Consider the following 26,160-nt stretch of genomic DNA (forward strand, 5'->3'; position numbering starts at 1 on the left):
ATCTATTATTATAACATCAAACCTTTTCATTTGATATTTTTTGATACATACTTTTTTTTTCCTTGTGGAGAGATGCACTATATGGGCAAAGGTTTGTGGACACCTGACCATAAGATTTGTGTATTTATAACGCTTTCTGCTCCAGGCATGCTGCATCATGGCTCATTCTAACAAGCTGGAATATGTGAGGAAAGAATTTTGCTGTAATATCTTTCTTTTTTATTGGTGTGGGGTGACTGATACAGATTGCTGGTTGAATAATTTCAAGAATACCCAGGTGTTCATCTCAGCATCTTGATTAGACACTTTTTAAACATTCCGTTCCTGATTTATTCCCCATTTTCCTGTTCTGATAAGAACTCTTTTTGGGAAGCCGTTCTGCTAGATCTTTGCACTCGTATGCAGGTGTCAGAACTTTGTGGGAAGATCTTTAAGAAGAACATCCATCATATGGGCGAGTTTCTTCTTAAACGTGTGTAAAGATCTAGTATTTTTGAGATCAGGTGCTGATAAACTGGGTTCACTCAGTGTTCCAGTTCCGGATTTGTACGGTGAGGTTGAAGTTCCTGCTCTGTGCAGGAAGAGCATGAGTTCCTCCAACCTTATCCAGCCATGGAGTTTGCATTGTGCAAAGGATTGTCCGCTTTGGAGCGTTTTAGAGTACAGTGAAAGGAAACAATATTCGGTGTGAGAACTTTGTTGGAAAAACTCCATGAAGAACATCAGCCATCAAATGAGTGCAAGTTCCTTCCTACTCCACGCTCCCGTCTTAGTGCGTACAGACTTGTGACGTGGCCTGCACCGATTGGCTGGAAGTTATGCCGTCACGCGGAAACCGCGTCAAACAGCGCTGCGTCCTCGGTCTCACGCCGTAGCGGCCATGTTGCTTCCGCGGGGGTTTGAGGTGGAACTTCGCGACGGAAAAACCTGCGGTAGACGCCACCGGAGCGCTCATATGTGTATATAAACACGCCGTTCTAACGCGTTCTGGTCGCGCTTAACCGCTCCGCCATGAGCCGTCCGTCCTCCGCGGGTGGTGCGGCCGGAGGACTCGGAGCAGGCAAAGCGGGAGGAAACAAGCACGGAGGCTCGGGAGGCGGTGGCGTTGGAGGTAGTGGAGTTGGAGCAGGAGTAGGAGTAGGAGCCACCAGCGCTACAGCAGCGGCAGGCGCCCTGTCGGGCTCAGTGGCTGGCTCGGTCCCCGCGGTGGCAACCGTGGCCCTGCCGCACTCCGCCCTGGCCGGACAGTCCGCGGAGCTCACCGCGTTGTTCGAGTGTCCCGTGTGTTTCGACTACGTGCTGCCGCCGATCCTGCAGTGTCAGGCCGGACACCTGGTCTGCAACCAGTGCCGGCAGAAGCTTAGCTGCTGCCCGACATGCCGCGGCCCGCTCACCCCGAGCATCCGGAATCTGGCCATGGAGAAGGTCGCGTCCACGCTGCCGTTTCCTTGTAAGGTAAGAGCTGGAGCAATGGAAGACACCCCACCACCACCGTATTTATGATGTTCTTCCACTCGATCCTACAGGTGTGTCCTCACTCCAGAGTGAACTTTGCTCTTCATTAGTGCTCCAGAAACTCCTGCTGAGCAAAATTTCCAGATGATCCACAACATATAGAGGCAGCACGAGGTCGTTCCATGTTCTTAGCACAATCATCTCCTGAGACACATGTGCAGAACACATGAGGATACACCTGACATAGTTTCATTAGTGTACAGAAACATAATCTACTCAGATCCTGGAGATCATGATACAGATATATTTCTCACAGTCACTACACTGTTGCTTTGAAGGAGTTCAGAATTAGTCATAAAACCAGATCATTTGGTATCACAGGGATTCGGATCCCTGTCACACTGTATCTACGTGTTGTGATTTTAAAGTCGTGTGGATGATGTTCTTCTGTAACGTATGATTGCATCCCTGCTTGCATTAAACTTGTATCTTCTCAGTGCTGCCATGGGACTCTGTAAGCTGATCGTGATGCTCAGCCTCAGGTAGTGTTTCCTCGTTGATGTTGATCTGTTAGGGAAGACTCTTAGGCAGAACTTGTTGCTTTGAAACCTTTGAATGGCATTAAAATACTAATTCTCTCTTTTTTAAAAATTGATGAATTGATATTTTTCATTTTTATGTAATTTAATTTTTGATCCTAGTGGACAAAACAGGAACTGCAATACTAAGCTGTGTCCCTTTGGGACAGGACTCATGCTGCCCCAGGCTTTATCTAGAATCCTTGTGGGTGCAGGAGGATCAGCAGCAGATAGAACATTTTGAAAAATCAAGGTGTAAATGCAGACCTTGTGTCTAATGTACAGAATTATTTCTATTTATTAATACCCATGGTGGCCTTATGCGGGTCAGGCTGGACTTGGGAAGAACTTTTTACCTTGTAATATTTAAATGCCATTGAAATTCTTCTCTTTTAAAAAAAAGATGATGTTTGACTGGTGTTCACAGATGTTGCCTTGAGGCTACGCATTGTTCCATTTAGATACAGTGGTGTTCTTTCTTTTTATTGCCCTTAGAGGACAAAATATGAACTACAATAATAAGTGGAGACAGGAATCACGCTGCCCCATGAAGCCTTTTTATTGGAGAAGTAAAAGCAGCAGATTGGAGAGTTTGAAAATAAAAAGTGTAAATGCAGACATTGTGTCTTGTATACAGAATTATTTCTGTTGCAAAGTTCCTGTCAGAAATGCATGTGAACCATGGTGACCTCAGCTGAGGGGTAAAAATATCTACGTTTATAGAAACAGCTACATTTTTTTAAGAGTTGAATTTAGATCTTCATTTTGTTTGTGTACCTGAACAGGAATTGTTACCGAAACTAGAAACTGTACTACCGTTTACAAACCTTTCAGCTTGATAACTGCGTTGTTGTTGATATTTTCGACTGCGAGAGGCGATCCAGAGGCGTCTTTTAAAAAAAAAATAAGACTTTTTGGACTTCTAGGAATAACCAGGGCTCTTAGAAACCAGGTATTTCTAAGAATTTTGGCAAACGTGACCATGAAACGAAACTCGAAATTCCATCCTCATCTCACATGTGTGGTGTCTTCTATAGTCCCAGGTCAGAGCTTTGCTTTGTGACAGGAACAACACAAAAAGGATGGACAGATTTATCACCAAGTGAATGAGTTTGAAGACCAGATTTGATTTGGATGTTTCCAGCACAGGCTTTCAGCCTAAAAAAAATCAGATTGGAAAAATAAATCGGATTTGCTGCTGCAGTTCTGAGGTGGTCTCAAAGCCCACAGTGTCTCGGCTGTTATTCCCATGCACGAGTGTGTGTGTTCGGAGCCTGTTGTTGTGTAGATGTTGATATGGATACCACCTGAACTGACGGCGATGCTACAACGGGAACGCCCAGGGAATTTCAGAATGATAAACTGATGCGTATCTTATACATGGAACCGAATAAATAGTTGTTGTAAGGAACGTGTTTTGAGTTGTCTTGATAACACGATTGAGGTTATTATCCGTTATTTGACTGGTTGGACGTCCGGTTCAGGAACTCGATTGTGAACTCGGTTTGCCTTTTCAAGGATTAAATGCAATGCTTTCATCGCATAACTTTTTCTAATAAACACTTCTTTGGGGTTTGTTTTTATCGTGTTTGGAGAAAAAGCTTGGTACAGTTTGACATGAATTGTGAAAGCCAGAACTTGTTTCTGTGGAATGCAGTACTTGGTCTATGCGAATAACGTGATTCTGTTCAAAAGTGGTCGTAATTGATGCATCATATGACCAAAAAGTATTGAGAGACCAGACCAGTTCTTCAAACGTTTACCACAAAATCATACAATTCTATAGAACGATCAGGAGACCCAAACCTTGTTCCAGCATGACACTGCTCCTGTGCACAAAGCCAGCTCCATGAAGATCTGCTTCACATGGTTTGCAGTGGAAAATCTGCTATAGAGCTCCAACCCTATTGAACACCTTTTGGGATGAATGTGAATTCTGACTACACCCTAGGCCTTCTCACCTTCTCACCTCAATCACTACCTTGTGGCTGAATGAGTCTCCACAAGCACACTTCAAAATCTAGAACATTCCCAGAGGAGTGGAGGTTTTTATAAACATAGAATCGGTTGTACAGAAAGCACGTAGTGATCTTATGGTCAGGTGTCCAACAACTTGTCCATAAATAATGTATAATAATAATATAATGTTAAATTAGAATTTCTAAGATCCGGTTTGTGTTAATCAACAGCAAGAAAACAAACAAACCTGAATCATGTGGAGCCACGATTCATAGGAAACTTTACACAACACAAACCTGTGATTACGAGTTTCACCTACATACAGGTGCAGAGTATAGGGGTTAAACCCTGAGCCCGCTTTATGTGTATACACACAGGGCATTCAGAGAGCGTTTACATACAAATAAATACGTTTATTTATATATACATGTAAAGGAAATATATAAATACATTAAATACATTTTATAATATTTTTTATATATATATTTAGTCATTTGCATCGGTAAAAAACGCTTTATCTGAATAATTTGTATGGGAGCATTAATTAATAGATAATTATTAATAGATCGTTTAGAAAGTGACCAATAATTTGTGAACAATATTTGATATGTAGATTAATTTCTCGTCGTTAATCTGTTCACCGCTGCTTCTACGTGAATATGACGTGTCAACACTACGAGGCGTGTCCTGAGATTTACAGAATACAGATTAACATGGCAGAGGTAGAGCTGTAACTTCCTACAGACACATCAGGAAAAGAACGTCTGGTTTTATTTAATCTTTTTTGCTCTACAAAGGCGTGTTTGTGAAGTGGCCAAAATGGAGACTCCTTATGTTACATAGATTTTTTTTTTTTTTTTTTCTCTTTGTTAAATATCTGTAAATATCTCATTCCTTTAAAAATGACGATAGTAGAAGTAGTAGAATTAACGCTCATTTTCGGATTATGTGATGCTACATGAGAAGCAGGACGCTTCAGATAAGGACACGAGCTGTCTGGTCGTAACGCATGCTTCGTCTGTCCTCGCTGTAGACGCACGGCTTTTCGCGTCAATCTGAGAAGCTCGCAGGTCTCACCTGAGAGCTCGTCTCTCTCTCTCTCTCTCTCTCTCTCTCTCTCTCTCTCTCTCACATACGCACACAGAGGGAGATTAATGAGAGAACCTGTAATGTATTTCCGCATGAGCTGGATCAAAAGCCCATTTTTAACACCGTGCCCTCAGCACTTTTGTTCCTGCGCTCTCTATCCAATCACGACTTTTCTCTCATAAAATCTCTGAGCTCTCGATTCTCCTCGGCCGTAATTAATTTCACAGATGAGTTGCCTGCAGGGCAAATCGCTCGCCGATGGTGAAGCCACAGGGGTGTGTGTGTGTGTGTGTGTGTGTGTGTGTGTGTGTGTGTGTGTGTGTGTCAGCGTTCCAGTTTCAGTATGTTGCAGGTAAGGTAAATTTAGTGCAGGGGTCCCGAGACGTATTTCCATGAGGGCCACATGTTTCCTTTCTTTAATGGGGGTCGGGTCTGTGATGGAAAATATCTCGGAATTGGAGCGACTACCAGTATTATTGTGTGGATTTTATTATGACTTTAAATGTTATTATTTACCTCCCAATGCAAGATAATCCTCCCAATCAGATTAGATTAGATATCGCCCATTAACAGAGCGTTATTAACGTCATGACAATTCTTCTCATATTCTTTGGGATTAAGATCGAAAGATTTTACTCACTTATGGTTGGTGGGTGAATCTACCAAATAATTAGGCTGCGTTAATCAATAGAGGTCAACCGATGGATTTTTAAATAAAAACGTGCAAAATTAAATAAATATGAATTTATCGATAAATAAAAATTCTAAATAAATATAATATAGCGCTCTCCGTGCAGTACCTCATAACTGGAGGCTAATGATTTCGAATTGCTGCCTTATGAATTGAAATTGAGTATTGTTTCAGGGTTAAAGAGTTAAAAAAACATCGATACCATCATCGTCGTCATTGCGGGGTGACCCTGTTTATCCCTGGTGTGCGCTGAGCAGATTGCGGCAAAATGTATTGACCTCCAGCACTGTGTGTGTGCGTGTGTGCACCTCAGTTCCTCACACTCTACGCGTTAGCTCCGACGGGGATCGCTGAGATCCTCTATAGCCGAATGGAGCTTCTCAACAATCCAGTTCCTGCAGCCAGAGCTTTGCATTAAACACCTCGACCAAACGGCAGTAATGAAGCATTTAGTCTCAGGACCTGAGAAGGTTAAATCCTCTATCATGTTCCACATTTAGTCTCCATTTACTCTCATATGAACCTCCACTCTTTTGGGAAGATGTGCCACGAAATTTTTTGTGAAGATTCATTCAGCCACAAGGGTGTTAGTAAAGTCAGGTGAGAAGGTGAGGAAACCTGGGGTGCAGTCAATATTTACCTTCATTCATATGTATCCCAAAAAGTTTGTGCACACCTGACCATAAGATGATGGGCTTTCTGAACATCCCATTCCACATTTAGTCCTCATTGTGCTTGTGGAGATTTGTGCTTATTCCACAAAACGATACTGATGGAGATGAGAAGGTGAAGAGGTCTGGAGTGCAGTCAGCATTCACATTCATCCTATAAGTGTTTTATAGGTCTGGAGCTCTATAGCAGGAGATCTTTCACTCCAACCCATATCTTCATAGAGATGGCTTTGTGTACAGGGGCATTGCCATGCTGGAACAGGTTTGGGTCTCCTAGTTCATATGGAGGAAAAAGTTCATGCTACCAAATCCAAAGACCACCGAGGAAGAACCACATTAGTCCCAATACTGTGGGCCACGTCATAGGTGCTTTTTTTTTTATTTATATTATTATTATTTTTTTTTTCTGAAAGATTTATTTTATGATTTTTATTATGAGAGATTTATCAGAATAAATTATGGCAGTTTCAAGAACTAGAGGGACTAGTGGTATTAAAATATTATATTAAATTATATATTATATTAAATTATATTATAATATATTAAAGTTGCACCTGCCACTTTCCTCTTATTTTTTTATTTATTTATTTATTTATTTTTTAATTGAACAGAAACTCAGTTGAAACACTTTTTTTATTTATTTATTTTTTTATATTTTTTTTTTAGTAGATTAAAATAAAAAGGTCTGCACTCAGGTGCTTCCTTAATGTCTTCCCCGTACCCGTATTCTCCCACACGATCACCTCTTCAACATTGTGGAACAGAAGCTTGAAAGGAAGCTGATTTTAATTAATGGCCCTGTCAATTGGCTGTTGTTCTCTCTCTCTCTCTCTCTCTCTCTCTCTCTCTCTCTCTCTCTCTCTCTCTCTCTCTCTCTCTCTCTCTCTCTCTCTCTCTCTCTCTCTCTCTCTCTCTCATGGCCAACTGTGCGTGGACCTGCTGCCTGTTGTGTTAAAGGATCTCTATTAATCTGAAACCATTTTGAGTGATGGAGCCTAAAACGGTGCAGGTGGAGGCAGAAATCACAGAGAATTGTGGCTCTCGATGGCTCCTGAAAGAGGGAGGGGGAGATAATGGCAGACCGACAAAAAGAACACGAGGGAGAAGGGAGATAATGATAGATGGACAGAAAGAGGAAGAGAGAGGAAGATGGACAAACACACAGAGAGAGCGCGCGAGAGAGAGACGGGCAGATATACAGACACAATTAGGGGTTGGACAGACACGGAGATATACAGACACAAAGAGCGATAGACAGAGAGAGACCGACAAATAGACAGACACAAAGAGAGATGGACAGACACGGAGATATACAGACACAAAGAGCGATAGACAGAGAGAGACAGACAAATAGACAGGCACAAAGAGAGATGGACAGATAAACAGACACAGTGAGTAAGAGAGAGAGAGACGTACAATTAGATGTCTGCCGATTAATCAGGATGATTTTGGGGCATTTTTTTAAATAAATCAGCTTCGGCTTATGATTATTATTAGGCAGGAACATCTGACACACTGAACCATGCGTGTACGTTCTGCGCTTGCGTTAGAGAGCAGAACTCTCCCATCCAGCAGGTGGCAGTAGTCTGTATTCAGCATCCGAACAGGGAAACCGGGTGAGCTAGAACTGTGACTGTATAAAGACTGTGTAAAACACACACACACACACACACACACACACACACACACACACACACACACACACACACACACACACCACCACCACCACCTCCTCCTCCTCCTCCTCCTCCTCCTCCTCCACACACACAGACAGACAGACAGACGAAGACTTGAACTCGTTGCCGTGGGTAACCTGAGACCCGAGTTAAAGGGGTCACATAACTTCATCGCATGACATGATCTCGGTTTTCTCCACACTGCACACGTGTTCAGGTTCATCCTCTAGAGGGTTTCAACAAACAGAAGCGGTCGGGATTTTGCGATCGGATCAACACTTCGATCCCACGCAGCAGCTGAAATCCGATTGGTCCGTAGATATGCATTGTTTTCCTGCAGCAGCGTGTTAACTTCAGCCGCGCTCCTGTGCCCACGCAGCAGATTAGTATCGTTCCGTTTTTTTTTGTGTGTATTTTATTTATTTATTTATTTTCAACCGTGGACACGTGGAAACTCTTTGTACTCGTCTGAAGTCCGTCTGCTTCTAAAGTGGTATTAATTGGATAATAAATAGAGAGTGGGTTGTGTGGGCTTGAAAACGAGATACAAAATCTCCAGCTCGCATTGATTTACATTTTAAATGTTGTCTACTTTTTTTTTTTTCTTTTTTTTGCATTTTTAGTTAATTGGGCTCATTTCATTTTTTTTTTTATATTGGACCCCCCCCCCCCCCCTCCCCCAACATCTGCTCCGCTTAAAGCCCGAGACATTGGGGAAAGTGAAAATAATTTCCGAATGCGTGCACCAATGCGCATGTTTAGCCTTTGAGGTGTGTGTGTGTGTGTGTGTGTGTGTTGGCGAGCTGCCACTCTCTTCCCATCTCCCAAGTCCTTGAAGTGATCGTTGGTGTGATTGACAGCTGGCTGCTCGGTTTGTGGGTTGTTACAGGCAGAAGTCTGCGCTTCCTGGAAGCTGGATGATGATGATGATGATGATGCGCATGATAACGTCTGCACTTTAGATTGCTCTCAGGTATTGATCGCACCAAGAGAGTCGTAAATAATATGCAGCGCTCTGAAACTTGTTCACTGGTTAGTGTGTTGGAGGGAGTTTATTTTTAAAGGTGTTGAGTGGGTGCACTGAAAAATACGTAGCATGTCTGGAACTGTTTAGTGGCAGAGGCAGGTCCTGGTTAAGGCTGGTAGTGGAGGAGTAGTAATGGTACCTCCTAGTGGTAGTGGCATGCTTTGGTTTATAGATGTTGGTGGAGCTGTTTGATCAGGAACTGCTTGTTGGTAGTGTCAATTCTGGTTTCTGTAGATTAAGGGAGGAGTTGTAAGGTCAGGAACTGCTTGCTTTTGCTTACCATGACGAAGCAAAAGAGCTGAATGGGAGGGGGCAGGGCTTCATATTAACATCGGAAAAGCAGGAAAGTCTTGTCAAAGATTTCGTTTCAGATTCTTGTGTGGATCGACTCATTTCCACATTTCATCGCCAAGAACGTTCCCGACTGAGCGACAGCTCGCTAGTTAAAACCTCAACGTGAACGTTGTTGATCTGGATATCGGATCGTTATGCCGCACGGTCCGCGTAGGTCGATCTCGGCAGTGGAGCGCGAATTCTACACGCATCAGCATTTCATAACGTGCGCTTCATTTCTCTCCCCAGTGCATCTTCCATTTCTCATTAAGGAGGCCTAATTGAAACCCACAGGCTGTCTGGATGTTAGTACACAACCCCTCTACCTCGCGCGGGGGTGGGTGTGTGTGTGTGTGTGTGTGTGAGCGAGAGAGACGTATGAAACTAAGAAGAGAGGGACAGGACACAAACATGAGACGGAGAAAGAAGAGAGGGAAAGGACACAGACATGAGACGGAGACAGGAGACTGAGAAAGGAGAGAGGAACAGGTCACAGACATAAGACGGAGACATGAGACTGAGAAAGAAGAGAGGGACTAGACACAGACAGGTGAGAGTGACGGGAGACAGGGACAGAAACGGGGACGAAAAACGGAGACAACGAGTGCAAATGCCAGCGTAGCCCCTTTAACTGTAACCTCGAGATTGTGCTGCCAGTCGCTCTGAGGCTAAAAATAGAATGCCTTTTCCACTGCAGGGAAGCCAAGAGGTGTCGAGCATATCTCTCTGTGTGTGTGTGTGTGTGTGTGTGTGTGTGTGTGTGTGTGTGTGTGTGTGTGTGTGTGTGTGTAAATAACACAGCAGCGGTGGCTTAAGTGTTTACAATGCAGCAGGAGTCACCGTGTCCATCAGTGAGGTAAAAGCCAGCGCTGGCCCTCACCACGTGATCTCTTGGCCTCCGCTGCAGGCACCAAGATGAAACGAAAGGCATCTTGGAAATCTTGAAAGGATGAAAAGGAAAGACATCATCTCTGCTGTCTGAATTCAAACCCGGCACACAAACGCTGTATTTGCTGATGTAAAGGAGAAAAGCTCAGCAGGTTCCTCACCATCCTACAGCGTTGCGCTTACACACCATTCCACACGGCCGTCCTGTCCTCCTGACCTTCTCTGATGGAGAAGTTCTGACTCGACATATTTCAGCATCGGAGAGCTGCAGCAGGAGCTCAGAGAGTACAAACAGCCATATGTGGTTCTTCATCAAATTGGTACCACCAAACGGATCCGGTAACATGAACTTAACCCATGCTGTGTGTGGTGGAGGAGAATTAATATTATCTCCTGTGGAGTCAGGAACTGCTTGGTGGCAATGACAATCTGAAACATGTGCTGAAGTGGAAGATCTCATATTGGAATACATTTAATACTCCTCACTTTCTCACCTACATCAGTACCTGACTTTACTAACACACATCCTTGTAGCTGAACAAAATCTCCACAAATCCCCCCCCACCCTCTCTCTCTCTTCAAAAAAAAAACTTCTTCTCAGAAGAGTGGAGCTTATTATAGGAGCGAATGGAGAATAAACGTGGGATTGAATGTTCAGAAAGAAGCACGTAGCAACCTTATGGTCAGGTGTCCACAAACTTTTGGCTGTATAGAAATATAGGGATTTAAAAATGGAAGTGATGCTGAGGGAACCACTTGCTGAGACACACACACACACATACTCACTCGCGCAAACGCACACACACTCGCACGGCGCTACTCCTCCTCTTCGTCCTCACCCCCTCCAATCTTGTGCGAGCGTAATGCCAGTGCTGCAGTCCAGAATGTTTTTCTTCTCCGGCGGATCGCCAGATTTCAGCGCAGAGACGAGAAGAAAGGAGTGTGTGTGTGTGTGTGTGTGTGTGCGTGTGTGCGTGTGTAAGAGAGGACAAATGAGTGTGTGAATGTGTGTTTATCCGTGACGATTCACGCTAACGTGTAGCTGTTGCTCTCATCAGGCTTTCGGGATTTTGTGTGTGTGTGTGTGTGTGTGTGTGTGTGTGTGTGTGTGTGTGTGTGTGTGTGTGTGTGTGTGTGTGTGTGTGTTTTCAGGAGAATTTCTAAGAAAGCTGGAAAGGTCAGTATGACAATCCGTGTTTAAGAGAAGGAAAATTGATTTATGATAGGTTAAGTGTGTGTGTGTGTGTGTGTGTGTGTGCTGTGTTTTGGCGGTAGAGGAGAAACGCATGTCCTCTGAAGGTTTCTCCTCACAGTACTCGATACGTCTTTGTCAGCCGGGGAGGAAGCAAGAAGAGAAGACAGAGTAATTATTTACGTCTCGGTCTCACACACACACACACACACACACACACACACACACACACACACACACACACACACACACACACACGTGGGAACGCTTCGAGCGAGCGCAGTGTTTCTGAGCAGCTGAGGCTCCTGTTGTTTTATTTCTTCTCCGGATTATCAGCTATTTTCCGACGCAGATTTCGAGTTCAGTGTGATAGTCGTGTGTGTGTGTGTGTGTGTGTGTGTGTGTGTGTGAGACAATGCTGTGTCCTGCCTCCTGCCTCCCGCTCCTGAAGGAGCTCTCTCAGTGGCGGTGTTTGCTCGGTTGGCACGGTCAGCATGGCGTGTGCGCCCCGAGCTCCGGCCGTCCCGTGTGTCCCACCAAACCTCTGGCTGATAGCGAGGTGAGTAACGAACCCCCGGGGACACGGCGTCCCTCAGAGCGTTACATCATTACATCAGACACCGTCAACAATCAGGCTTTACACGGTCCTGTTCACGATCTGTTCATTGTTTCATCGCTTCTTCGGGTCGACGGGATCCGAGAGTTGAAATATTATTCCGATTGAAAAGATTTACAAGGATGCAGGTTGTGAAATTTTACTGTTTTTACATCTGGAATGTAAAAAGTACACAGTTTGACTTTTTTACAGTATATTAGAATTGTTTTCTTTGCAGAAATGAAGTTGTTTATCAGGGAAGAGTTGCTTTCGCGTTTGCAAGAACGTCAATGTCTTGTGTTTATTGCCATTTCATTTTATTATATATATATATATATATGATTTGCCATTTTGTCATGAAAAATGGCAGAAAATCCCCCAAAGCTTGAGGGGACTCGAGGCTTTAAAGGTACTTCAACTAAGTACTGAGTAAAGTGTCTAAATATTTATATGTAATAATGACATTTTTTCTTTTCATTTGGAAAAAAAAATGTCTTTTATTTAGCTTCTACTTCCTCATGATGGGGTACTGAGTGTAGATTAATGAGAAAATAAAATCTATTTAAATAATTGTATTAGATTTTTTTCCACCCCCAAAATATCCCATATTATTACAATTTAAACTTAATTTTTTTTATAAAAAAAACTAATATTTATAGCTTCCCCTCGAAATTACTTGCCTTGTAAAAAATAATACATTTATAGTATTAAGAGTCAAATTATAATAGTTTAATTTGAATAGTCGAACATTATACTCCAGAAGAATTTTCCTTTTTTTTTTTTATTATTATTTTATAAAAAGAGAATTTTTTTTTATTTTTTTATTTACACATCTGTCTTCTTGTATTTATATTTGGTGTACAAAAACTGATTTATAATATGATATCCTAAATCATTTAAAAAAAATAGGGTCAGGAAACCTTTTTCTGACACTGAACATTTAATCTTTCCAATATCTGATATCATTTTTCTTTCTTTTGATTATTTTTTTAATAAGGTTGGTAAACAATTTAACAAAAGTTTAACGTTCTCTCAGAAATCACTTTGTAAAAATCTGAAATATATATATAAAAAAAATTATTTCAACAGTTTCAAGTTTTAAAGATTGATAAACAAATTAAAAAAAAATTTATAAAATTTTTAAAATCATTTATTACAGAATCTGATGTCTAATCTACCGATTCTGATATCCGATCCACTTTATAATTTTTTTGGTTTGTTTTTTTACTGTGTAAATTTATCAGGTGCGTAACAGCTGGATCACTGCAGGGGTTTGAAAAAATTGATCGTGAAATAGATCTGAATAATAATTCGGATTGTTTGGAACTAAAATGTAAACAGGCTCGCGAAAAAAACAAAAAAACTTTACGCTTTTGAAGTCGGAGGTTTTTACAGTGTAAAAATTAGGGCAGCAACTGCACACTTTTATGACGACTGACTTGGAGAATATCGCTGGCGTTTGTTTCGCCTCCGCATTTCCATCACTCGTCTATTATCTTTCCTCAATTAAAAAAAATAAAGACTTGTTTGGGTTTGATCAGATCAGATTTTATTATCCATAACCGACGAGAGCAGAAAAACTGAATATATATTTCTATCCAGCGTACGATCTGAGCATTTTCTCCTCCGCTGTATCGGTTTCATGGATCATGTTCTCGTTGGTTCCTGACTTTTGTGAGGTTTTGTGTTATCACAGTGTCCACCACACAAATCAGCACATCCAGGGATGTTTCACATTTAAGTTTTAACACCATGCAAGAGAGAGTAAAAATTTTTTTTTTTTAATAATAATACATAAAAAAATTATTTATATGCAATATTATTATAACTTGAACATTCATTTATTTTTTTACTTTTTTTAATATATAAATAATTTTTTAGCTGGATTTATGATAATTGAGATAAAATAAGAAAAATTTCAATGGTGTCTGGCCTCAGTATGAGTCTTAAAATTCATTTTATTTTATTATGTTTATTATATTAGAATTTTGTGAAAGAAAGCGACAGTTTTGTGTGTAGCTATTAATTATTTATTTATTTATTTATTATTATTATATAATGTGATTTAAAAAAAAAAATCAGTCCAGTGTTCCAGTACAGTGTCCTGGTCAGTGATGGGACAATGAATTTTATGTTAAATCTGAGTGATTTTCCCATGATGCACCAGGGCAGCCTTTCAGCATGTTGGACGATGGACGAGACTAATTCTGTAAGAGTGTGAGCTTGGATTCCGTGTCCTTCAAACCAGACCTTCTAACCTGATTACCTCAGATCTGAAACTTTTAGCCCGATTGCCATTGATTCCAGATTAGCTAGCTCTTCCCTGAGGAGACCCCCCCCCCCCCCCATACTGCCCTGCTCTGCCCCCCCCATACTGCCCTGCTCCGCCCCCCCCCATACTGACTCTTTTTTCTCTCTTTCTTATCCTATCCCTCTTTATTTCAAATTAAAATATAATTTTTTTCTCTTTTATTTCTCACTTTTTCCATCTTTCGATCTCTCCATTTCTTTTTTTTTTCTCCTTATCTCTCTCTCTTTTTTTTTTCCTTCTCTCTTTCTCTCTTTCTGTTATTGGAGAAAAGGCAGTAATGATATCATGACGACTGGTTCAGGTTTTCTCTCATGAGTCCTGACTCTGCGTGCGTGCGTGCACACACACACACACACACACACATGCACAGCTGACGTCTCACTGACTTCTGTAGGAAAGAATGGAGTAAAGGAAGGAAAGAAAGGCAAAGGGCGAATGGAAGAAATAAGGGAATCGGGGAAGGAGATTACGAACGTCTGAAAAAGGAGAGTTAAAGGAAGTGTGGAAGGAAAGAGGAAAACTAAAATATGGAGGAAACGGATGGGCTGAAATGAAGGAATAAAGAGAGCAAGGAAAGGAAGAAAAGAAGTGGTAAAGAGAGAAGAAATGGTTTAAAGGAAATAAGCGAGAGACAATAGAAGTAATGGGAAGAAGGGAAGTAAAATAAATAAAAGACAAAATAAAGCAAAGGAAATGTAATTGCAAAGAAGGAAGATGGAAAGAATAGAATGACACAAAGGAAGGAGGAAGAGAAGGAATAAACAGAAGAGATGACGAGAAAGGACAAGAAACGATAGAATGGAAAGAACGGAAAGTGAGGAAGAAAAGGATACAAAGAGATAAAAGAAAAAAATGAAGCAAGGACAGAATGAAGGTAAAAGAAAGAAAGGACAAGAGGAAACAAAGGAAGGAGGAAAAGAAAGGAGGAAAATAATCAGCAAAGTAAGAAAAGGAAGATGACGAGATAAGGAATTAAAGGAAGCGTAAGGATGAAAGAAACAAAGGAAAGGAATGAGGGAATGAAAGCTCACTTTTATTCTTTTTTTTATATAATTCAAGTAAGTGAACGTTTCAGAGCATTTTTGAAGCCTAAAGGAAAGACGGAGAACCGAATTTTACTTTGTTTGCAACAGTCCGGACTGGAACATGTTTGACCCCTGTATACGGCTACTCTGGTTTTCTGACCTCCTGGGATCTGATTTGCAACTGAAACGTGGAAAACGTCAATAATTTAGTAGCCGAGCTCGCAGACTTCACAAGGCGAAGTCCGAGGGTACACGAAAGCGAATGCCGAGAGGAGGCGTCCCCGGAGCCCTGGACTCTTTAGTAATTAAAATAAAATCGCTAGAAGGAACCTCATGTTGGAGTGAGAAGGGAAAGGGGGTCTGGGGGTGGGGGAGATTGAAGGTGCGGGGGTCTGGATGATGGTGTTGGTTGGAGACAGAGGGTTTGGTGGGAGTCGGGGTCTGAAGATAACCACTGAGCTACCACAATAAAGATGGTTGATTACAACAGTAATTTCTATTTTAATACAATTCAGTACTATTTTAGTGGTTTTTTTTTTTTTTTTTCCCTCACCTAAAAAGCACTCTTTAAAATAGTACTGAATTGTATTACAAAATAATTACTGTACTGTAAATCATGAAAGTGTACTAAATGAAATAAATATGAATATATTAATCAATAAATATAATGATGTAATTAATTAAATTATAAATAATGAATGTAATGTAGCGCTCTCTCCGTGCAGCATGCAGTCTCGTAAAAACGAACAGCACGTGGCGTCAGTGATTCGCCTATAGTGGCTGCTCTCGGAATGACAGTGACGCGGAAGCCCGGAAAAACTATCGGTATGGATTTTTGCAGAAAGCTGATCGTTTTAGCAATCTGCAATCGGTGCTCAGACTTTCCATCCCACATACAGGAGCTAATTCCTGTCATTCGTATCTTCTCATCCTCAGATGAAGTAAGTCAGTGTGAGAGAGAGAGAGAGAGAGAGAGAGAGAGAGAGAGAGAAAGAAAGAAACACGGAGGAAGGTTTTATCACCAACACACTGCTCGCAGGATTACTGCCCAAAATCCTGTCTCGCTCTCTCTCTCTAATTAAAAAAAGAAAGATAAGAGGATAACCAACCGATGGGGAAATGACATTGCCCCCGGAATGATTTTTAGCTCCAAGACGTCGAAATCGTTCGAGTCAAAGTGGCTGAGGAATCCATAAAGGATTAAAGAGATGACTTGACTTTCCAAGGAATTTGGATGGAGAAAAGACCTGAGATAGGACGGTTCTTTTGTTATTCAGATGATGAAAGAGGTATCTCTGGGAAATGCTGGTGCAGACACTGGGAACCTGTAGGATGATTGAGGTGTCCTGTTCTTCTCTCCGGGAGACATAAAAGTTAGACCTAACCCAGGGCTTTCCACTAGATTTTGGAGCATAGCTGTGGACATTTTAAAACCATTGTGGAATTGTGTTTATTCACATGTGGTGGAATAAAACCTCCTTCATGAGCGATTCGTTCATTTCAAACGAGTATTTAATGTGACTCAGAAAAACGAGTCGTCTCAAAAATAGAGATTTGTTTATTTTCTACCGGACGAGCAAAATCTCTGGTCATGTACAGGAAACAGAATCGAGCAGTTCATCTCCTGAGTCCTTTGTTCTGAGTCGTTCGTTGTCTTCTCACGTGACTCCAACAGACGCTACACAACGCAATATATCGGTGACATAATTGTTACAATAATTATGGGAGTCACGTGACAAAACAAACTAAAGACATGGACCAGAAGATATGAGAGGTGAAGCTACACATCTTGTTTATCATAATTTGTCCTAAGCTGCGTTGTCATGTTTTCATTATTAGAACTAAATTCAGAGTTGGTGTTTGTTGACGTGTTGTGGATCTGCTTACAGACAATCGGACAGTTTATATTATTTCTGTTCGAAAAAATGTTTACTAAATGACTCAAAAAAACCAACAGCATTCGTTCATTTTGATGAACGAAATTCAAAGAACCAATTCGCTAAAATTATCCGATCTTCACATCAATACTTTGTAGGTGAATTGGGTAGTTCAGGGAGGTGGCAGCTCAGTGATGAGTGTAAAGAAAGACAAGAGGATAACCAACCAACAGGGAAATGACCGCCCCAGACTGAATATCCGCCCCAGACTGAATTTAGTGTTCACTAAAACCCTGCTAAGCTGATGAGAAAATACAGGTCCAGTTATCAGGGTAGTGTCGGATTTACTTGATAGTATTTGTTGATACTCGAATCCAATCCCGTAGTTGTTGTTGCCTGTAATGTGCAGTGTGACCTTGGTTGGGGGGCTGTTGTAAAGTCAGACAGCGTTTCCTTGCGTCATATCCGACATTCACCGGTCCTTCCCGCTATAATAATTAAGGAAAGAGCCCTGCTATCCACCAGCATAATTCATCTTCAGGTGATTGCCCTGGTCTATCCCTCTTCTACAGTTTTTTAACAATGCTTCCTACATTTAGAAGATAAGGAGCTGACCTTCCATGACCCAGTTCGTGCGAGACTCCGATGTGGTGTAGGATGTAGCACACAGGAACCTACCGATATACTGGCACTTTAACTAATTTATGGGCCCGTCTTTCTTCTCGGCTCCCTTAGCACTGGTTGTAACCTTTATCTCTACAACTCCGATTTTAAGAGAATGAACCAATGAAGGATGGAAGTAATTAATTCATGTATGAAAAAATAAAGAAACGAATATTTTCTGTTTCTTAAACGTATTCATTTGTTAAATTATTTTTAAATAAATAGGATTTTTGCGTAAAACTTAAATATACACAATTAACCAAATGGGGTCTAACAAATGATAACTATTCATATTTTATTCGTTTATTTAATTTTATTGAATCGATTTAGTTTGTGCCAATTATATAATCGGTTATAAAAAAGTGTATTGCATTCATTTGATTTATTCTATTTTATTTAAAAAAAAATTTTTTTATTAAAACCAATCGGTTTATTTGAAATTGTGGAAAGATTTTGTTCACAAATGGTGGTAATAATAATAATAATAATAATAAACGACGTTAATATAAAAAAAAAGACAGGAAATCCCCTCCCTCGAACTGTACTGAAATGTAGCAGAAGCATGAATTAAAACCCGTGGTTACACGTCCCGAACCGTGAAGTTTGTGTATCGTTACACCCCCCCAATTTTTATTAATTTAGTATATCCAGAAGATTGGTTTTGTAAGTCAGACTTTTTGGAAGGTTCGAATTCTACATGAGGGTTATGTGATTTATACTGTAATTTTTAGTTTAATTTCATACAGAGGCATAGCACCCTTCGAAAGAGAACACGATCCCCACAGCAGCCGTCTGGCATATGATCTGTATATGAACGCAAGTATATTCCAGATGTAGCGTATGATCCCAGTTCTAATGTGCCTCCTTCTTCTCCCTCTCTGTAGTATGCATCGGCAGGTTGCCTGCTATCGCTGCACCACAGCGAGAAGCCGGAGCACGAGGAGGTGTGCGAGTTCCGCCCCTACACCTGCCCCTGCCCAGGTGCGTCTTGCAAATGGCAAGGTTCCCTGGAGGCAGTCATGCCTCACCTCATGCACGCCCACAAATCCATCACCACGCTTCAAGGCGAGGACATCGTCTTCCTGGCGACAGACATCAACCTGCCTGGCGCCGTGGACTGGGTCATGATGCAGTCCTGCTTCGGACACCATTTCATGCTGGTGCTGGAGAAGCAGGAGAAGTACGAGGGCCACCAGCAGTTCTTCGCCATCGTGCTCCTCATTGGCACTCGCAAACAAGCCGAAAACTTCGCCTACCGTCTCGAGCTGAACGGCAACCGCAGACGGCTCACGTGGGAAGCCACGCCACGGTCCATTCACGACGGTGTAGCAGCAGCGATCATGAACAGCGACTGCCTCGTCTTCGACACCTCCATCGCCCACCTGTTTGCTGACAACGGAAACCTGGGCATCAACGTCACCATCTCCATGTGCTGAGGTGCACAGGATACCGTTTTCCAGGGACTGAACGTTGTAGCTCGACACCGCCGAGGGTCGAGTGTGTAAATGTCTTTGCAACAATTGTTCCTCACGAGAGAGCGGTTCAACACCTCCGGTCCACGAGCGGCGTACAGGAACGTGGCCTCGTGTACACCTGGAGGTCCACAGCCGAGACTCCGTATGCTTTGGTCCATCGGTGGGGGGGTTCTTGGGGAAATCCGAGCACGGCTGCTTAACAAAAACACACGTGATGTGAAATATTTGCACTGACTTCCAAAACCGTATCACGACTGTACAGATGCTCGAAATGTGGTCTACACGGCGGGAATAAAGGTAACTTGACAGCACTTGTGAGCGCCCCCCTCTGGTCTGGCAGGCAAAATGCATGACTTCTTTCTCAGATTTCAGAAACATCTCACCACCAACCACCACATGATCATGAGTGAAACTTGAGCGACGTTGATGATCTGACAGTGGGATTTCTCTACGATCCCCCTGCAGAGCCTTTCTCCAGATCCTCCAGAGCCAAGGTTTTCGAAATAGTTAATCAAGCGAAATAAATACAGCCAGTTTTGTCTCCACCCCCCCTTTTTTTTTAATGCTAATACCAGATTTCGCTGAAATAAATCCTCATATACTGTACGTTTCAGTCTTCATACTTGAATGTTTTGTTGTTTATTTGTTTTAAACTGCTAAATGTTTTGAACTGGGGTAATCTGGGGGCAACGGTAATCCGGTTCCTGATGACTGCATGTAAACCTCAGCATCGGGAGCAGTTCAGGGTTTCAGGATTACCTGCGGGTTTTTTTTGTTTGTTTGTTTTTTTTAACGATCAAGATTTGTAAATATTTACACAACAGGAAATCATCTGCTCTTATGTCTCTTGAAATGGCTTGTTTTCGTCTAGCATGATTAGTGCTCCTGCTTTAAAAAAAAAAAAAAAAAGGATAAAGAAAAAAAAACTTTTTTTTTTTTTTTTTTTTTTTTTTTTTACACACACGTATCTAACATTAAGTTTTCAGCACCTTATTAATACACAACCCCCAACAGGTCTGAAATTCAGGTCTGTAATCCAGAATTTTCCAAAAGCCTTATTCATATATAACGGCATTATAGGTTAAAAAAAAAAACACAACCTTCAGAACTACAGCAGGAGCTGAGATGATGGTGGGGGGAAAAAAATCCAAATCTCTACACAAATACCTCTGATTTCAAACATGTCTAAGTAAGTGGACTCTCTCCAGACCCTGGCGGTCTTTGCTTTTACAAAAGCCAGATTTCTTCAGGACTTCTCTTTTTGTTGCAATTATTTAATATGTAAGTGTTGATCTTTTAATTGTCTCTTCTCTTTTTTTGTCCACTTTCCATTTGTTTTTTCAGGCGTCGTCTTAGAATCGAATCTTAAAATCTTAGAGTCAGGTTTCTTTTTATACCCGGTTGTCATGGTAACCTGATATCCTCATCAGACAGGATGACTGGTAATAAGAGAGTGGAAGCTTTTTTTCTTTTCTTCTGGACGTTCAGGAAACTCGCGGCTATGCTAAACGGCTGAGAATCCCTGACTGAACACTCAATAATGATTATTTAACGACTAAATCAATAACTTGATAAAAATTTTATTACCAATAATAAATGAACGGATACCGATAATAAATACGTGTGAAAATAAAATCGTAAATATTTATTTATTCATTTTCCTTCCCGGGAAAAAGTATACTATCAAACAATTTATCACAATCCCAGCCCTAACACTTTCTCCAAACGGACGTGTAATTAACGTTTTTTAATTGCTGTCTATCGCAACTCCACCAAATGAAAATCCGGCTTCGCTAGCTTGTATTTCGTTTTCTTTCCGTGAGCTATACATAGACGAATGGAAAAGGTCTGGGTTTCTTAGTTTACGAGAAGAAAAGATTTTGATGCAGACTCCAAATACGTCTGATACAATTTGTGTTTGGGGACGAGCCACATATGGAAGTCAGGTGTCCTGATACTTTTGGCCATACTGTGTATCTGATGTGCTATCCGATTGTACATATAAAATAAACGCTTGCTAGTCTGAACACCACGTCCTGCTCGCCATCGGCCATAACGAGGTCGCAGAAACGAGAGAAATGTGTATAAGACGCTCTTCTGGAATCTACCAATAGGAGAGCAGTAATGTGATGACGCAATACGAGATGATTAAAAAATAAAGTGACTTCATCCTTTCTTTGTCGTTAAACAATCTTTTACATCGTGAACACGTCACTGCTGCTCGCTTTGTTCCAATCCGGCTGAAATTTTAAACTAATAAGAGGGAAAAAAATCATTCCTGGTTTTTAAACCTGCTTTAGAATAACAGTGAGATGTTTCCCTGAAGGCGAGAGAGTCTTTCGCGTTTATCGAATCGGCAGACGTGGTGAACCGAGGCGACCTTAAGATGTCACAGATGGCGATAATGTAAAGGGTCCCAGATCGGAACCTTGTAGGACACAAATAAAAAAAATAAAAAACTATAATTCAATGCATAAAAGCAATAAAAAAAAATAATACTAATTAATTTATATATATTTATAGAATTTATTAATTATCCTCAGAACCTTCTAGAACCAAACTAAAATAATAGTTTATACATTTTGCCTCTGCTTTTATAATTAATTCAATAATTAATTGATAAACATCTAAAAAATTAATTAGTGCTTGATAAAAAAAATAAAATAAAAATAAACCGTAAAAAAAAAGTGTCATTTTAAATTGTAAAAAGAAATGCATTTTTTTTTTTTGTCGTAATATTTACGAAAAAAAAAATATTAATTATTATTAATAAAATATTATTATTTACGAAAAAATATATTAATTATATACCGTCGTATCGTATCGTCCGTCCCCAACTATTTTTGATGGTCAGGTTCGATGTTGTAAATCTCGTCCTGTTTAAAGAGAAAAAAAATCTTTCCGGTTTATGCCTTAATACGCTGTATGGTCAAAAGTTTGTGGACACTTCCTGCTTCTTTTTAAACATCTCGTTCCACATCAAGTCCCCATTTGTGATCCACCAGATTTCATTGAGATTCGTTCAACCACAAGGATGTGTGTTAATAAAGTCAGGTAGTAATGTAGATGAGAAGGTGAGGAGGTTCCTGGGGGTGCAGTCAGCGTTCATATTCATCCCAAAGGTGTTCAATAGGGTTGGAGCTCTATAGCAGGAGAGCTTCCACTCCAACCCATGGACAGCAGATCTTCACGGAATAAATCTTCTGCTCCTGCATCCACCTTGGTGGTAAGAGTTTGTGGAAAGAAGCACATGGTAGGAAAGGTTGGTTGCAGATTCTTCGCTCTTTTTATGCAGTGGTGTTCTGTCGCTTTGCTTCGTTTTTCTTTCTCCACTGATCATGTGATTATAGAGATTATTTGATTGTGATGATTCCTGTTGAGCAGGTATGAGATGTTAACGTGCACATCGTCTGGTTTTTGATTTTTCTTTTATAAATAAATAAAAAAAAATTACTATTTGATCAATAGTTCTATAAAAACAGTACCACTTTTTTTTTTTTTTAGGGGGCATTTGTGGGTTTTGGGGGTAATTTCTGTACTAGTACCATAAATCTATTTTGCTTTTTGTATCACTGGTATGATTTGTATCAATATAATAAAAATATTTATATGTCAAAGGAGACGAGACACGAGAGTCTGTGAGTATCTTTAATTACCTTCAATATTTAAAACACATTGTGACATCACAACACTCAAAGGGGGTGGAGACTAAAAGAAAAAAAAAAAAACAACAACAACAATAAACAGCATCCTTATTTTAGTTGCGTCTGTATTCCCGGTCTCTCCATTTCTCTCTGTGTCTATCTCCGTCTCGTTCTTTTTCTCCATCTCTTTCTCGGTGTCTCTCCTTCGTTCTGTCTCTCTCGCTATCTCTTTCGCCTTCTCGTCCTCTCTCTCTGTCCTCACGTGGACGCTGCTCATCTCGACCCTTCCCAGTCCTTCTTTCCTCCTCCTCCTTTTCCTCCCTGCTCCTCTCCCTTTCTCCTCTCCTTCGATCCTCCGTTCTTTCCCTTGTGATCCTAGTGTCTTGGCCTCTGGACTCATGCGCCCCCTTCAGGACGTATTTCTCATAGCCGGCATCCTCTCTTTCCTTCTTCACCTTCGCGGCAGAGTCTCTCTGCGCACGCTTTTCCTCTTTCGAGTCTTTTTTCTTTTCCTTTTTCTCCTTTTTTTTCTTCTTTTCTTTTTTGTCTGGTGGAGCAGATCGGACAACACGTGTATTAAAGCATCTGGATCGGACCGCATGATCGATCGATCTCTCTCTCTCTCTCTCTCTCTCTCTCACACGCACACACACACACACACACAGTTTACCCTTTTTTGGTTTCTTTAATGGAAGGAGTTCCAGCTCCAACTCTGATGACGGCGCCACCTTGGGGGCACAGCCTTCCTCCCGGAGCCGTCTGGTGACATCGTCGATGTCCTCCGAATCTTTGGGCGGGCGGTAATTAGACACGTGATCCACGCGTATCGTCCTGCCTTTGATCTGCAGAGGAAAACGTGAAGAGGCGGGAAAACAGACGCACGACGTCACAAGTCAAATTTAAGACTTTTTAAAAAAAAAGACGATTAAGAATGAAATTTAAAGCCGATATCACGACATGAAACACACACGAGGAGCTCGAGAGAAAGAACGGAGGACAGAGAGAGAGAGAGATCGATCGATCATGCGGTCCGATCCAGATGCTTTAATACACGTGTTGTCCGATCTGCTCCACCATTACCATTTTGTTTTCTGGGAAACATCTAAAGATCTCATACAGCTTAAAAAAAAAAAATCTTTGACCTTAATGCTGTAAAAAAACAAATTGTGCAGCTTTTTAAAATTATTTCTATTTAATTATTTTAAAGAACAAATGTGCAGTTTGACTGCTCAGAATCGTAAACAACAGACAGCTACAACCCTATATGTTATATAATTTATAACTAATTATAACTAGTAGGCCTTATGAATGCTCTGTAACATGATTATAAATACATCAGTAAAAGTACATCTTTAAAAACATCAAAAACGCAGCGTTCCTTCATTACACAAAGAGGATTATTCAGTTTTATACCTTTATGCCATTAAAGTTATCCACAGCCAAAATCGTACTTCTTTGATCCTCGTAGCACAGAAAGCAAAACCCCTTCGACTTCCCCGTCTTCTTATCCCTCACCAGGTTGATGTTGGCAATCTCACCGTACCTGGCATGAAGAAAAGACGCAGAACACAGAGTTAACGGGGATCAGGATTATAGGAATGATGATGAGGATAATAAGAATGTGGATGATAATGAGGAAGAGGATAATGATGATGAGAAGGATGATGAGGATAATGAGAATTAGAAGGAGGATGATGAGGATGAGTAAGAGGATAATGATGATGAGAAGGAGGATGAATAGGATAATGAGGATGAGGATGATGAGTAAGATGATAATGAGGAGGAGGATTAGGATGATGAGGATGACATGGATAATGAGAATCAGGATAAGGATAATATTGAGGATGAAGATGATAATGACAATAACGAGAAGAATGAGGATGAAGAGAAGTATGTGGATGAGGAAATGGTGTTTAAAAAAATAAAAAGATCAAAGTGGACGTACTGTGAGAAAACGCAGATGATGTCTCCTTCTGTCAGCTCGTACGGAAATCCACCTGCAGGTTACGATGAAGGGAGAAATGAGAAGGAATTCAGAAGTGGGTTTTTAATCTTCATCTGCAGTGTTTTATAGGAAGGAGGAGGGGGGACTTTGAAACAGAAGGTCATAAGTTCAAACCCCAGATAAGGAAAACATCTGGATTTTTCGGAGACTTTAACACACACACGTTACTTCTTTAGACATAGTTAGTCATCTAAAAAAAGGCTCTTGTGCACTGTAGAACCCCGTATGAAGAGTTGAGAGCGATCAGGGAAGATCTTAAGGTGTTGTATTTGTAAAATGATGTGATATTTTTGTTCTTTCTCACCGATAAAAATCCAAGCGCTGTCCTTGTACTCTGAATGCCATGACACCGAGTCCTTAATGCCGAGATGAGCTTCTTTTTCATTCAGTTCATTGATAAGCTTTACTTTGGTGAGCGGACTGGATATAGAGAGCAAAACAAATAAACACTTAGCCTGCTAGCTTCATCAACAGGATCTCAGTAATGGCTAAGTAGCTTTTTGCTAAGCTAACTAGCAGCACACGCGATATTTCTTTTTACAAACATTATACATCAGGTTATACATTATTGTAACATTTAATTGTATAAAATAGGACGAAACAGCGACTTACTTCATGTTAAGTTTATTTTCCTGCACATGGACTTCCGCCGGCCGATTTCAAAATAGCTGCGCATCATGATTTAATTCCGGGTGGAAACAAGGTCGGGCGTGTTCTAAAGTACCAAGGAACGACTAATATATATATATATATATATATATATATATATATATATATATATATATATATATATATATATATATATATATATATATATATATATATATATATACATACATACTACATTTTTACGTTTGTTCTACAGCATTTTGTAAGTCCTAAAAGGCCAAGTACTATATATATATATATATATACATCTACTTCCTGCTGCTACCATTAGGGGGCGCCACAGCGTCTCCATACCCACCTGTCCTCGACATCTGCCTCTTTCAACCCAACTAACTGT

At 40.8% G+C, this 26,160-nt stretch overlaps 2 protein-coding genes and 1 long non-coding RNA gene across 3 annotated transcripts in view; 2 read left to right on the forward strand and 1 right to left on the reverse strand.

Annotated features, from left to right (window-relative positions):
* The window catches only part of LOC310738963, a 97,434-nt gene extending 74,302 nt beyond the window's left edge, over positions 1 to 23,132 (forward strand). Inside the window, exon 2 of the long non-coding RNA XR_014537196.1 lies at positions 22,588 to 23,132. This is a non-coding gene — a long non-coding RNA (uncharacterized lncRNA). The remainder of the gene's footprint in view (positions 1 to 22,587) is intronic.
* Positions 182 to 21,665, forward strand: siah2l (seven in absentia homolog 2-like). The gene is made up of 2 exons (XM_083564421.1): positions 182 to 1,455; positions 18,915 to 21,665. The coding sequence occupies exons 1-2, from the start codon at positions 1,012 to 1,014 to the stop codon at positions 19,464 to 19,466; spliced, it is 996 nt and encodes a 331-aa protein (XP_083420547.1). The 5' UTR covers positions 182 to 1,011; the 3' UTR covers positions 19,467 to 21,665.
* Positions 23,133 to 23,139: 7 nt separating the features above from the next.
* Positions 23,140 to 25,874, reverse strand: rbmx2 (RNA binding motif protein X-linked 2). Its single transcript, XM_083564431.1, has 6 exons — positions 25,767 to 25,874; positions 25,459 to 25,574; positions 25,095 to 25,146; positions 24,563 to 24,692; positions 23,820 to 23,991; positions 23,140 to 23,696 (listed from the first exon to the last, which is right to left on the reverse strand). Exons 1-6 carry the CDS (start codon positions 25,769 to 25,771, stop codon positions 23,263 to 23,265), a joined length of 909 nt encoding a protein of 302 aa, XP_083420557.1. The 5' UTR covers positions 25,772 to 25,874; the 3' UTR covers positions 23,140 to 23,262.
* Positions 25,875 to 26,160: the final 286 nt, after the last annotated feature.

Source organism: Silurus aristotelis (genome assembly GCF_946808225.1).
Source record: "Silurus aristotelis genome assembly, chromosome: 16".
In the NCBI taxonomy this organism is placed as follows: Eukaryota; Metazoa; Chordata; class Actinopteri; order Siluriformes; family Siluridae; genus Silurus; species Silurus aristotelis.